At 44.8% G+C, this 14,172-nt stretch overlaps 1 protein-coding gene across 1 annotated transcript in view; it reads right to left on the bottom strand.

Annotated features, from left to right (window-relative positions):
* The window catches only part of LOC108801961, a 104,615-nt gene that overhangs the window by 79,119 nt on the left and 11,324 nt on the right, over window positions 1–14,172 (bottom strand). The window contains exons 3-6 of the mRNA XM_018573865.1: window positions 12,962–13,556; window positions 7,300–7,529; window positions 1,538–2,366; window positions 425–1,131 (exon numbers count right to left, since the gene is read on the bottom strand). Of these exons, the coding sequence (XP_018429367.1) occupies window positions 425–1,131; window positions 1,538–2,366; window positions 7,300–7,529; window positions 12,962–13,556 (2,361 nt within the window). The remainder of the gene's footprint in view (window positions 1–424; window positions 1,132–1,537; window positions 2,367–7,299; window positions 7,530–12,961; window positions 13,557–14,172) is intronic.

Below are 14,172 nucleotides of genomic sequence, written 5' to 3'. Positions count from 1 at the left end.
ACATTCTCTGATAGCCCATACAGGGAGGGGTGAGCAGCTCTGGTCACAGACTGTTTGCATCCGGGGCCGCTCTCTGTCCCTGTATGGATATAAAGGATTAGATTTACATACAGCGGTGGCATTTGTCAGTCTGCTAATAATTTGAGCCTGTGGCTGAAGGAAAGCACCTGGAAACTCCTGGGGGCCACCCAAGTGCATAAACTCATTCATCTCTCTGTACAGGCCTCTGCACCCATGTGATGAGTCCGAGTGTTTTCATATCCTCCAGTTGTTCTATGCACTAAACAGTTCCACCTGATAAAATCCATCGTACATTTGTCATCAGAATCAGCAGGAACTTCCTCTCTGATGTCTTACAGATAAATGAAGTCTAATTAGATATTTCCCCGAGTCGGAATGCAGTGAGAAAGATCCGTAGTGTGACTTTTCTGGTGTCTAAGAAGTTTATATTTCTCAGGGAAGGATTTCCCGCACTCCGAACATGAATAAGGACGCTCACCCGTGTGAATTTTCTTATGTTTACTAAGGGTTGCTTTCTGAGTGAAAGATTTCCCGCACTCTGAACATGAGAAATGACGTTCACCTGTGTGAATTTTATGGTGCTGAAGTAGGGCTCCTCTCTGAGTGAAACATTTCCCACACTCTGGACATAAATAAGGGCGCTCACCTGTGTGACTTCTCTGGTGTATAAGAAGTTTATGTTTATCAATGAAATATTTCCCGCACTCTGAACATGAATGAGGACGTTCACCCGTGTGAATTTTCTGGTGTTTAACAAGGGTTGCTCTCTGAGTGAAATATTTCCCGCACTCTGGACATGAATAGGGACGCTCACCTGTGTGAATTTTCTGGTGTTCAACAAGGGTTGCTTTCAGCGTGAATGTTTTCCCGCACACTGTACATGAATAAGGACGCTCAGATGTGTGAGTCCTCTGGTGCCTAACAAGGGTTCCTTTCTCAGTGAAAGATTGCCCGCACTCTGAACATGTATAAGGGCGCTCACCTGTGTGAATTTTTTGGTGCTGAAGAAGGGCTCCTTTATGAGTGAATGATTTTCCGCACTCTGGACATAAATAAGGGCGCTCACCTGTGTGATTTCTCTGGTGTATAAGAAGTTTATGTTTCCCAAAGTAATTTTTTCTGGCCGCTCTCTGTCCCTGTATGGATATAAAGGATTAGATTTACATACAGCGGTGGCATTTGTCAGTCTGCTAATAATTTGAGCCTGCGGCTGAAGGAAAGCACCTGGAGACTCCTGGGGGCCACCCAAGTGCACAAACTCATTCGTCTCTCTGTACAGGCCTCTGCACCCATGTGATGAGTCCGAGTGTTTTCATATCCTCCAGTTGTTCTATGGACTAAACAGTTCCACCTGATAAAAACCATCGTACATTTGTCATCAGAATCAGCAGGAACTTCCTCTCTGATGTCTTACAGATAAATGAAGTCTAATTAGATATTTCCCCGAGTCGGAATGCAGTGAGAAAGATCCGTAGTGTGACTTTTCTGGTGTCTAAGAAGTTTATATTTCTCAGGGAAGGATTTCCCGCACTCCGAACATGAATAAGGACGCTCACCCGTGTGAATTTTCTTATGTTTACTAAGGGTTGCTTTCTGAGTGAAAGATTTCCCGCACTCTGAACATGAGAAATGACGTTCACCTGTGTGAATTTTATGGTGCTGAAGTAGGGCTCCTCTCTGAGTGAAACATTTCCCACACTCTGGACATAAATAAGGGCGCTCACCTGTGTGACTTCTCTGGTGTATAAGAAGTTTATGTTTATCAATGAAATATTTCCCGCACTCTGAACATGAATGAGGACGTTCACCCGTGTGAATTTTCTGGTGTTTAACAAGGGTTGCTCTCTGAGTGAAATATTTCCCGCACTCTGGACATGAATAGGGACGCTCACCTGTGTGAATTTTCTGGTGTTCAACAAGGGTTGCTTTCAGCGTGAATGTTTTCCCGCACACTGTACATGAATAAGGACGCTCAGATGTGTGAGTCCTCTGGTGCCTAACAAGGGTTCCTTTCTCAGTGAAAGATTGCCCGCACTCTGAACATGTATAAGGGCGCTCACCTGTGTGAATTTTTTGGTGCTGAAGAAGGGCTCCTTTATGAGTGAATGATTTTCCGCACTCTGGACATAAATAAGGGCGCTCACCTGTGTGATTTCTCTGGTGTATAAGAAGTTTATGTTTCCCAAAGTAATTTTTTCCACACTCTAAACATGAATAAGGACGTTCCCCTGTATGAGTCATCTGGTGTTTAACAAGGTCGCCTTTCTGAGTGAATGATTTCCCGCACTCTGTACATGAATAAGGACGTTCACCTGTGTGAGTTTTCTGGTGTCTAAGAAGGATATGTTTCCCAGTGAAAGATTTCCCGCACACTGAACATGAGAATGCATCCTCACCTCTGTGAACTCCTTCATGGGGGGAGGAGGATTCCTCGGGATTCGATGGATCTCTTGCAGTGTGAGATCTTAGATGGATATTTCCAGTCATAGTATGTGAATGGTGAGAAGATTCACCCTGATCAGAGGGATCCATTGATGTCTCCAAACAGTGAGGTCTGTGATGTATATTTTGTGTGTTTGGATTCACTCCTGGAGAATCCTGTGTGATGACATTATCTTCTGAGTGCCAATCAGCAGATAATATAAGATGTATCTCCGAGGTATTCCTGACATCACATCCATCTGCTGGAGAGAAATTATTAAATAATGTGGAAAGATCAAAAATAAAAATGAGTTGTGACCTGTTCCCTCCATAGTGTCTGTTACTTACTTGTGTTGATCGGTAGAGAAATGTCATCCTGATCACTTTTCATCATCATCCCGACCTCCTCCGTGGACGGCCGGTCACCCCCCACATACGTCTCCACTTCTTCCTCTTTAACCTCAGCTTTTATATTGTTCCGTTCTTCACTCTAAACCCAAAAGAATGCAGCTCCTCGTTCATTATTACAACATTAAATGTGTTTCTAGTGTAAGTACCTGAATGTGACTTGGTATCGGCCTCCTGCAGTCTCCGTATAACAAACATGGAGAAGGAGAAGCAGCACAAGGAGCCAGTCAGCTGCACTGCAGGGTTAATAAGAGTCATGGTGACTGGAAGAGAGAGCGAAGTGACAGAAAGGTGAGCTCATCAATCTGCGGCTTCTCATTTATCTGTCCAGTCAAAGACTGGGGAAGGGACAAAACCAGCAGGTGTTACTGACCTGCAGCACAAAAAAAGTCATTTCAGGGCAGGTCTTCTACCCATTTCCTGTGAGCCTGGGGGGCCAGGGACCTTAACCTTGGAGGCCCATCATCACACCGGCCTAGACTCACAGAAGCAAACAACTGCACAATGTCATTTAGAATGTGCCCTTTGGAGGATACAAGGAGGAAAAGGATCCATGATGTCACATGACTGGGCCCAAGACCCGTGGAAAAAAAGTATGTTTATTGATTTATAGAGAACAATAAAAGTGGGAGGTTCTCCAAGGGGAAGATGAAATGGAGTAAAGCAAACATGAAACCAATGGACTACATAAAATAATGTTGCGTCACAAAGTTCAGAATCACTTGTTTTCTACACACCGAGTCCCACTTACCTGATCATGGTGAGGGACGGTGAGATCTTCCTGTGTGGAATCCCGGGAATACAGAGGACAGGGACATCTCTCTGCTGGGTTTGTGTCGCTGAACAGTTCCATCATAATGTCCTTGAAGGGGTCTTTGTGTCCTTCTAAAAGATCCTCCATCACACCAGGCTTCTCCTCCTCTTTTATCTCTTCTGTAACATCATTATCACACTCACTCTGGTTCATACCCTGAATATTGAGAACAATGAGATCAGATGAAATAAAACAACGATTTGGGACGTGTCAAAAAATATCCCCTATTATTTCTCTATTTTACCTTATGTGAGATGGTGAGATCATTCTGTGTGGAATCCCGGGAATACAGAGGACGGGGAAATCTCTCTGGTGGGTTCCTCTTACTGGATCCATCTGTAGGAAACACACACACTGACTGAATACATTGTTTCTATGTGTGTATCAGATGATGGGGGATCTAGGTGGACCCTCCGTACTGCTCTCTCCTCTTACCCGGTGATGTGAGGGGCGGCACATTCTCCATCACGACGTCCTTGTAGAGATCCCGGTGTCCTTCTAGATACTGGAAACCTCTAGAATATTTTAGCACGGTTTGCCTCGGTTGTCAGGCGGTGAGGTGGAGGCTCTGTGATGGGTGATGTCCGCTGAAGACACTTGTGGAGTGTTAATGGCTCACAAGATATATTGGTGAATATTTAATCCTGTTTGAAGGGAGAAGGTAACAATGATCAATGCAGACTTCCCAGAATCCTCCTGAGCTGTCTTTTAGCATTAAAATAGTCACATGATCTAAAGAAGAATCTCTGTAGGCAAATGCCGAATTGCTCAGAGTGTCAGACCTTGTGGGACAGTTCGGAGATTTTGGACACTGTCATGCCGTCCCCATAACTCCAACTCACGTTTAACTCCTACATCACTTCCTGTGTATATATCGACATCTCTTCCTGTTTCCGCATCTACATAATTTCCTTTCTGTACCTTGTATCACTTCCTGTCTGTACCTGACATCACTTCCTTTAGGTGGCTACCACGTGAGATCGCCACCTTGTGTTCAACATAAATATTACAGTCTCTGTTATGTTTCATCATTGTGCTCGCTGCTTTGTGGTCTATTCCTCTATTACGTTACATCCATGACTACACACAGAGCCAGTCACATCAGTCTCTGTACAGAGGAGCTTACACTCTAATGTCCCCCCTATTATTATACATTTATATCTCACTGACATATACCACAGTGGTGTACAGAGAACACGGAGCCAGTCACATCAGTCTCTGTACAGACACGCTAATTTCTCTCTACGTTAACAAACTATGTGACTGGCTCAGTGTTCTCTGTACAGCACTGCGGTATATGTCAGTGATATACAAATGGATAATAATGAGGGTGTCTGTGGTCCGGTCTGAGGTAAATCTTTGTGGAGAGCAGAATCGGCCCAGTGACTCTGATCCCGCCCTGTGATAGGTTACTATGGAGGGAGTGCAGCCAATGACAGTGGAGGAGGTGTGAAATCTGAGGTAAACCTCTGTGGAGAGCAAAATCTGCCCGGTGACTCTGATCTTGCCCTGTGATTGGTTCCTGTGTAGGCAATGCAGCAAATGACAGGAGGAGATGTGAAACGTGGACTCTGATGCCTGTTCTTTGGGCTGGTTGGTGCTGCGTGCTATCTCCCTATTTGAGGGTTTACCCCCTTGGATGTGTTCTGGACCTTTCGTGCTCCTGGCTTCCTCTGTCCCCTTTTTTCCCTCTCATCTGTGGAAGGCGGCTCTCCCTCTCCCCTTTTATCTCTCTTCTATTCAGTTTCCTTCTCGGTTTTCTACATATTCTCCTTTTCTCCGATACATTTTCTTTTTTCCTATTCTCTCTTCTTAGTTTTGGTTTAGTGCTCCTTGCCTGGCCTGCATCTTAGTGGACGTGGGCAGTTTGCTATGATTCAAGTGTCACTTATATTGCCCCATGGATACTTGGGGACGTACGGGTCCCTCATAATGTGTGTATTTGGGATGTAGCACTTCATCACATTATTGGATCTCCTTGTTGCCTCACTCCGTAGCTATCTCAAGTGTATTTCGAGTATCTGTGTAATTTCTTTGCCTGTTCCTTTAACCAGTTGACATCCGCTGTGCCCGCTAGGGGGCGCGCGCGAGCAGAAAAAAGATGCCGTCTGGCGACGGCAACCCGCCGATGCAGCAGTGCCATCCGTCCGTTTTTTTACTACGGGCGGGCGGCAAGAGGTTAAATAACAACTTGTGAACGGAAAAAAAAACATCACTGACAGCGTTTTATTGGTTATAATTATGACAATAAAAAAAATGATTCACAAGTTTATAAAGTACACAAATTAATTGTTCAAATATATACATTTTAGACAATGTTTTAAAATGATTCCCAACGATATAAAGTCACCGGCACACACATTGTTCCCTCAGAAGTTCCCACACCCTGGTAGAGACGTTCTTTTATCATCAGACTCTACATCCCCACCCCTCCCCCCACACATTGTTCCCTTAGCAGTTCAACATCAATCATTTCTGTCTGCACCCCGGTGTTGTCACTGATTTCCCCCCATGTCTCTACTACATTCTCTGGGAGCTCCCACCATCCACACAATATATTCTACAGCAGCTCCTCCCTTCCCGATCCATACCATGATCTGTTCAAGATCTCCCCACCATCCACACTACATTCTCTGACAGCTCTCCTCCACCATCCACACTACATTCTCTGACAGCTCTCTTCCACCATCCACACTACATTCCCTGACAGCTCTCCTCCATCATCCACACTACATTCCCTGACAGCTCTCCTCCACCATCCACACTACATTCTCTGACAGCTCTCCTCCACCATCCACACTACATTCTCTGACAGCTCTCCTCCACCATCCACACTACATTCTCTGACAGCTCTCCTCCACCATCCACACTACATTCTCTTTCTGACAGCTCTCCTCCGCCATCCACACTACATTCTGACAGCTCTCCTCCACCATCCACACTACATTCTCTGACAGCTCTCCTCCCACCATCCACACTACATTCTCTGACAGCTCTCCTCCACCATCCACACTGTATTCTCTGACAGCTCTCCCCTCATGGTTTGCAGTAGCTTCTCCTGATGGATCCTCTCAAAGCCCACTGCACACCAATGTGAGGAACATTCTTGTTCCTGATAAACACTAATTTAAGAAAGTTCTTCTGCACTGACCACCTATGTGAGAAAGCCATTCACATACCGCTGTGCTCACATACATTTGATTAGATCCACACAAGGATGGGTGAGCATCTCTGGACACAGACTGTTAGCATCCGGGGCCGCTCTCTGTCCCTGTATGGATATAAAGGATTGGATTTACATACAGCGGTGGCATCTGTCAGTCTGCTAATAACTGTTGCCTGTGGCTGAAGGAAAGCACCTGGAAACTCCTGGGGGCCACCCAAGTGCATAAACTCATTCATCTCTCTGTACAGTCCTCTGCACCCATGTGATGAGTCCGAGTGTTTTCATATCCTCCAGTTGTTCTATGGACAGTTCCACCTGATAAAAACCATCGTACATTTGTCATCAGAATCAGCAGGAACTTCCTCTCTGATGTGTTACAGATAACTGAAGTCTAATTAGACATTTCCCCGAGTCGGAATGCAGTGAGGACGCTGCGTAGTGTGACTTTTCTGGTGTTTAAGAAGCCGATATTTATCAGGGAAGGATTTCCCGCACTCCGAACATGAATAAGGACGCTCACCCGTGTGAATTTTCTTATGTTTACTAAGGGTTGAACTATGAGTGAAAGTTTTCCCGCACTCAGAACATGAATAAGGACACTCACCAGTGTGAATTCTCTGGTGTTTAACAAGGTCTCCTTTCCGAGTGAAAGTTTTCCCGCACTCTGAACATGAATAAGGACGCTCACCCATGTGAATTCTCTGGTGTAAAAGAAGTTTTCCTATTTCAGAGAAACATTTTTTACACTCTGAACATGAATAAGGACGCTCACCTGTGTGAATTTTTTGGTGTTTAACAAACTGTCCTTTCTGAGTGAAAGATTTATCACACTCTGAACATGAATAAGGACGTTCACCTGTGTGAATTCTCTTGTGGTCAACAAGGTGTCCTTTTTTTTAAAAATGATTTCCCGCACTCTGAACATGGATAAGGATGTTTACATGTATGAATTCTCTGGTGTCTAAGAAGGGTTTTGTTTTCATTGAAAGATTTCCCACATACTGAACATGAGAATGGCTCCTCACCTCTGTGATCTCCTTCATGGGGTGAGGAAGGTTCCTTGGGATTAGATGGATCTCTTGCAGTGTGAGATCTTAGATGGATATTTCCAGTCATAGTACGTGAATGATCAGAAGATTCACCCTGATCAGAGGGATCCATTGATGTCTCCAAACAGGAAAGTCTGTGATGTATATTTTGTATATCTGGATTCACTCCTGGAGAATCCTGTGTGATGACATTATCTTCTGACTTACAATCAGCAGATAATACAAGATGTCTCTCCGAGGTATTCCTGACATTACATCCATCTGCTGGAGAGAAATGATTACACACGTCAGTAATCAGAGTCATGTACGTTGGTCTAGAAGTCATCACAGAGCTCTGGCATGGAATTGGGTCCAATTGTAACCCCAAAAAATGAAAACCAATCAGATAAAGGAGACAGAACCCCCCAAAACACCTCTGACCCCCAGGAGACCATTGTACTGTTCAATGACCGCTATGGAGGAATGGAGATGGACCTTCATATGGTGTACAGTATCTCCTCCTCATTTGTTGGTCACATGACGTTATATTGGGGAATGGAGATGGAGCTTCCATATGGTGTACAGTATCTCCTCCTCATTTGTTGGGCACATGACGTTATAATGAGGAATGGAGATACTCAGAAGTGACATAGAACTGTGACCTGTTCCCTCCATAGTGTCTGTTACTTACTTGTGTTGCTCGGTAGAGAAATGTCATCCTGATCACTTTTCATCATCATCCCGACCTCCTCCGTGGACGGCCGGTCACCCCCCACATACGTCTCCACTTCTTCCTCTTTAATCACAGCTTTTATATTGTTCCGTTCTTCACTCTGAACCCCAAAATAATAGAAAACATCTCATAAAGCTGAACTCTGGGGAGATAGAAAAGACACAGAAGAATGCAGCTCCTCGTTCATTATTACATCATTAAATGTGTTTCTAGTGTAAGTACCTGAATGTGACTTGGTATCGGCCTCCTGTAGTCTACATATAACAGATATGGGGAAGGAGAAGCAGCACGAGGAGCCAGTCAGCTGTACTGCAGGGCTAATAAGGGTCATGCTGACTGGAAGAGAGAGCGAAGTGTCAGAAAGATGAGCTCATCAATCTGCTGCTTCTCATTTTACTGTCCAGTCAAAGACTGGGGAAGGGACAAAACCAGCAGGTGTTACTGACCGGCAGCACAAAAAAGTCATTTCATTGCAGGTCTTCCACCCATTTTCTGTGAGCCTTGGAGGCCAGGGACCTTAACCTTGGAGGCCCTCATCACACCGGCCTCGACTCACAGAAGCAAACGACAGCACAATGTCATTTAGAATGTGCCCTTTGGAGGACACAAGGACGAAGAGGATCCATGATGCCACATGACTGGGCTCACGACCCGTGGAAGAAAAGTATGTTTATTGATTTATAGAAAACAATAAAAGTGGGAGGTTCTCCAAGGGGAAGATGAAATGAAGGCGGGGCTGCATTTTAGATGTACAGCAAACATGAAACTAATGGACTACATAAAAGAATGTTGCGTTACAAAGTTCAGAATCAGTTCTGTGTTTATACATAGCGAGTCCCACCTACCTGATCATGGTGGGGGATGGTGAGATCTTCCTGTGTGGAATCCCGGGAATACAGAGGACGGGGACATCTCTCTGGTGGGTTTGTGTCACTGAATGTTTCCATCATAATCTTCTCCTCCTCTTTTATCTCTTCTGTAACATCATTATCACACTCACTCTGGTTTATACCCTGACTATTGAGAACAATGGGATCAGATGAAATAAAACAATGATTCGGGACGTGTCAAAATCTATCCCCTATTATTTCTCTATTTCACCTTATGTGAGATGGTGAGATCTTCCTGTGTGGAATCCCGGGAATACAGAGGACGGGGACATCTCTCTGGTGGGTTCCTCTTACTGGATCCATCTGTAGGAAACACACACCCTGACTGAATACATTGTTTCTATGTGTGTATCAGATGATGGGGGATCTAGGTGGACCCTCCGTACTGCTCTCTCCTCTTACCCGGTGATGTGAGGGGCGGCTCATTCTCCATCACGACGTCCTTGTAGAGATCCCGGTTTCCTTCTGAATACTGGAAACTTCTAGAATATTTTATCACGGTTTGCCTCTGTTGTCAGGCGGTGAGGTGGAGGCTCTGTGATGGGTGATGTCTGCTGAAGACACTTGCTGAGTGTTAATGGCTCACAAGATATATTGGTCACTATCCTGTAATCCTGTTTGAAGGGAGAAGGTAACAATTATCAATGAAGACTTCCCAGAATCCTCCTGATCTGTATTTTAGAAATCAAACAGTCACATGATCTAAAGAAGACTCTCTGTAGACAAATGCTGAATTGCTCAGAGTGTCAGATCTTGTGGGACAGTTCTGAGATTATGGACAGTACCCATGCCTCCAACTCACGTTTCACTCCTACATCACTTCCTGTAAGTGGCTAACACGCGAGATACTTCCCATACCTCCAACTTATGCTTCACACCTCCATCACTTCCTGTGTATATATACCGACATCACTTCCTGTTTCTACGTCTACATAATTTCCTTTCTGTACCTTGTATCACTTCCTGTCTGTATCTTACATCACTTCCTGCAGGTGGCTACCACGCGAGATCGCCACCTTGTGTTGAATATAAATACTTCAGCCTCCGTTATGTTTCATCCTTGTGCTCTCTGCCTTGTGGTCTATTCCTCTATTACGTTACATCCATGACTACACACAGATTATACCTCACATCAAATCCAGACAATAAAGAAATAAAATACAAAATTTGTTTGAATATTATAGTCACACACTATTATTGTTATACATTTATATGTCTGTGGTCAGGTCTGAGGTAAATCTCTGTATGTGGAGAGCAGAATCTGCTCGGTGACTAATCCCACTCTGATAGGTTACTGTGGAGGGAGTTCAGCCAATGACAGTGGACGAGGTGTGAAATCTGAGGTAAATCTCTGTGGCGAGCAGAATCTGCCTGGTGACTGATCCCGCCCTGTGATTGGTTCCTGTGGAGGGAGTTCAACAATTATGTCTGGATCCGCCCAGCTGCGTGAGTGACAGCTGGCTCTGACTATCTAGAGGCAAAGCCATGTGTACCCGCCCCCTCCCGTTCCGCCAGTCAGCGCTGGAGAATCGGAGGGGGGAATCCCTGCAGGGAGGCGTGAGTTACAGTCACCACTCTCTGCCGTGACCGGATCGAGAAGTGAGCGAACGCCGGTGTGTGTTCGCTCACTTCCCGATCTACTGAGCCAACCGGTGACAGTTTAATTGCCACAGGTCGGCTAGAACTATGAGGTGAGTGAAAATCAGTCACCTCATAGTTCTCCTTTAACTCTCTAGTTTCCTGATCTGTATTGGGCTGGTTGGTGCTGCGTGCTATCTCCCTATTTGAGGGTTTACCCCCCTTGGATGTGTTCTGGACCTTTCGTGTTCCTGACTTCTTCTTTCCCCTTTCTTCCCTCTCATCTGTGGAAGGCGGCTCTCCCTCTCCCCTTTTATCTCTCTTCCTTCTATTCAGTTTCCTTCTTCTCGCTTTTCTCCATATTCTCCTTTTCTCCGATACATTTTTCCTGTTCTCTCTTCTTAGTTTTGGTTTAGTGCTTCTTGCCTGGCCTGCCTCTTAGTGGACGTGGGCAGTTTGCTATGATTCACGTGTCACTTATATTGCCCCATGTATACTTGGGGACGTACGGGCCCCTCATAATGTGTGTATTTGGAATGTAGCACTTCATCACATTATTGGATCTCTTTGTTGTTTCACTCCGTAGTTCTATCAAGTGTATTTCGAGTATCTGTGTAATTTCTTTGCCAGTTCCTTTAGATAAAAACATGTGAACGAAGAAAAAACCCATCACTCTGATGTTTTAATGGTTATAATTATGACAAAGCAAACAAATTTTAAAAAGATGTACAAGTTTATAAAGTACACAAATTGTTCAAATATGTACAGTATAGAATAATGATTCCCAATATACACGAGATTCATTTATACCACAGATTGCAACGTTCCCTCACACTGCCAGAAATCCACACTACATTCTCTGACAGCTCTCCTCCACCATCCACACTACATTCTCTGACAGCTCTCCTCCACCATCCACAATACATTCTCTGACAGATCTCCCCACCATCCACACTACATTCTCTGACAGCTATCCTCCACCATCTACGCTACATTCTCTGACAGCTCTCCCCCACCATCCACACTACATTCTCTGACAGCTCTCCTCCACCATCCACACTCCATTCTCTGACAGCTCTCCCCCACCATCCACACTCCATTCTCTGACAGCTCTCCTCCACCATCCACATTACATTCTCTGACAGCTCTCCCCCACCATCCACACTACATTCTCTGACAGCTCTCCCCCACCATCCATCTGTCAGCCAGTTAACAATTTCAACACCTGCCTGCGGCTGAAGGAAAGCACCTGGAAACTCCTGGGGGCCACCCAAGTGCATAAACTCATTCATCTCTCTGTACAGGCCTCTGCACCCATGTGATGAGTCCGAGTGTTTTCATATCCTCCAGTTGTTCTATGGACTAAACAGTTCCACCTGATAAAATCCATCGTACATTTGTCATCAGAATCAGCTGGAACTTCCTCTCTGATGTGTTACAGATAACTTTCCCCGAGTCGGAATGCAGTGAGGACGCTGCGTAGTGTGACTTTTCTGGTGTCTAAGAAGTTTTTGTTTATCAATTAAATATTTCCCGCACTCTGAACATGAATAAGGGCGCTCACCCGTGTGACTTCTCTGGTGTCTAAGAAGTTTTTGTTTATCAATTAAATATTTCCCGCACTCTGAACATGAATAAGGGCGCTCACCCGTGTGACTTCTCTGGTGTCTAAGAAGTTTTTGTTTATCAATTAAATATTTCCCGCACTCTGAACATGAATAAGGGCGCTCACCCGTGTGACTTCTCTGGTGTCTAAGAAGTTTTTGTTTATCAATTAAATATTTCCCGCACTCTGAACATGAATAAGGCCGCTCACCCGTGTGAATTTTCTGGTGATTAACAAGGGTTCCGTTCTCAGTGAAAGATTTCCCGCACACTGCACATGAATAAGGACGCGCAAACGTGTGATTTCTCTGGTGCCTAACAAGGGATCCTTTCTCAGTGAAAGATTTCCCGCACTCTGAACACGTATAAGGGCGCTCACCTGTGTGAATTTTTTGGTGCTGAAGAAGGGCTCCTTTATGAGTGAAAGATTTCCCGCACTCTGGACATAAATAAGGACGTTCACTTGTGTGATTTCTCTGGTGTATGAGAAGTTTATGTTTCCCAAAGTAATATTTCCCGCACTCTGAACATGAATAAGGACGTTCCCCTGTATGAGTCCTCTGGTGTATAACAAGGGCTCCTTTATGAATGAAAGATTTCCCGCACTCTGAACATGAATAAGGACGCTCACCTGTGTGAATTCTCTGGTGTATAACAAGGGATCCTTTATGAGTGAAAGATTTCCCGCACTCTGAACATGAATGAGGACGCTCACCTGTGTGAATTCTCTGGTGATTAACAAGGACTCCTTTCTTAGTGAATGATTTCCCGCACTCTGAACATGTATGAGGACGTTCACCTGTGTGAAGTCTCTGGTGTCTAAGAAGGATATGTTTCCCAGTGAAAGATTTCCCACATACTGAACATGAGAATGGATCCTCACCTCTGTGATCTCCTTCATGGGATGAGGAGAATTCCTTGGGATTAGATGGATCTCTTGCAGTGTGAGATCTTAGATGGATATTTCCAGTCATAGTATGTGAATGATCAGAAGATTCACCCTGATCAGAGGGATCCATTGATGTCTCCGAGCAGTGAGGTCTGTGATGTATATTTTGTGTGTGTGGATTCACTCCTGGAGAATCCTGTGTGATGACATTATCTTCTGACTTACAACCAGCAGATAATATAAGATGTCTCTCCGAGGTATTCCTGACATCACATCCATCTGCTGGAGAGAAATGATTACACACGTCAGTAATCAGAGTCATGTATGTTGGTCTAGAAGTCATCACAGAGCTCTGGCATGGAATTGGGTGCAATTGTAACACCAAAATATGAAAACCAACCAGATAAAGGAGACAAAACCCCCAAAACACCTCTGAACCCCTTGAGACTATTGTACTGCTCATTCATGACTGCTATGGGGGGAATGGAGATGGACCTTCATATGGTGTACAGCAGGGCTCAAAATTTCCACTCGCCTGCTCGCATTTTGCGAGTAAAAAATAAGGCGAGGGTGAGTGGAAATTTGGGTCTCCAAGTACCGGCTCACGGCCCAACTCCGG

The sequence above is a fragment of the Nanorana parkeri genome, unplaced genomic scaffold (genome assembly GCF_000935625.1).
Source record: "Nanorana parkeri isolate BGI_ZX_2015 unplaced genomic scaffold, ASM93562v1 scaffold2584, whole genome shotgun sequence".
Classification (NCBI taxonomy): Eukaryota; Metazoa; Chordata; class Amphibia; order Anura; family Dicroglossidae; genus Nanorana; species Nanorana parkeri.
Note: the sequence above shows the minus strand (reverse complement) of the source record. Positions and strands in the feature narration are given on the sequence as shown.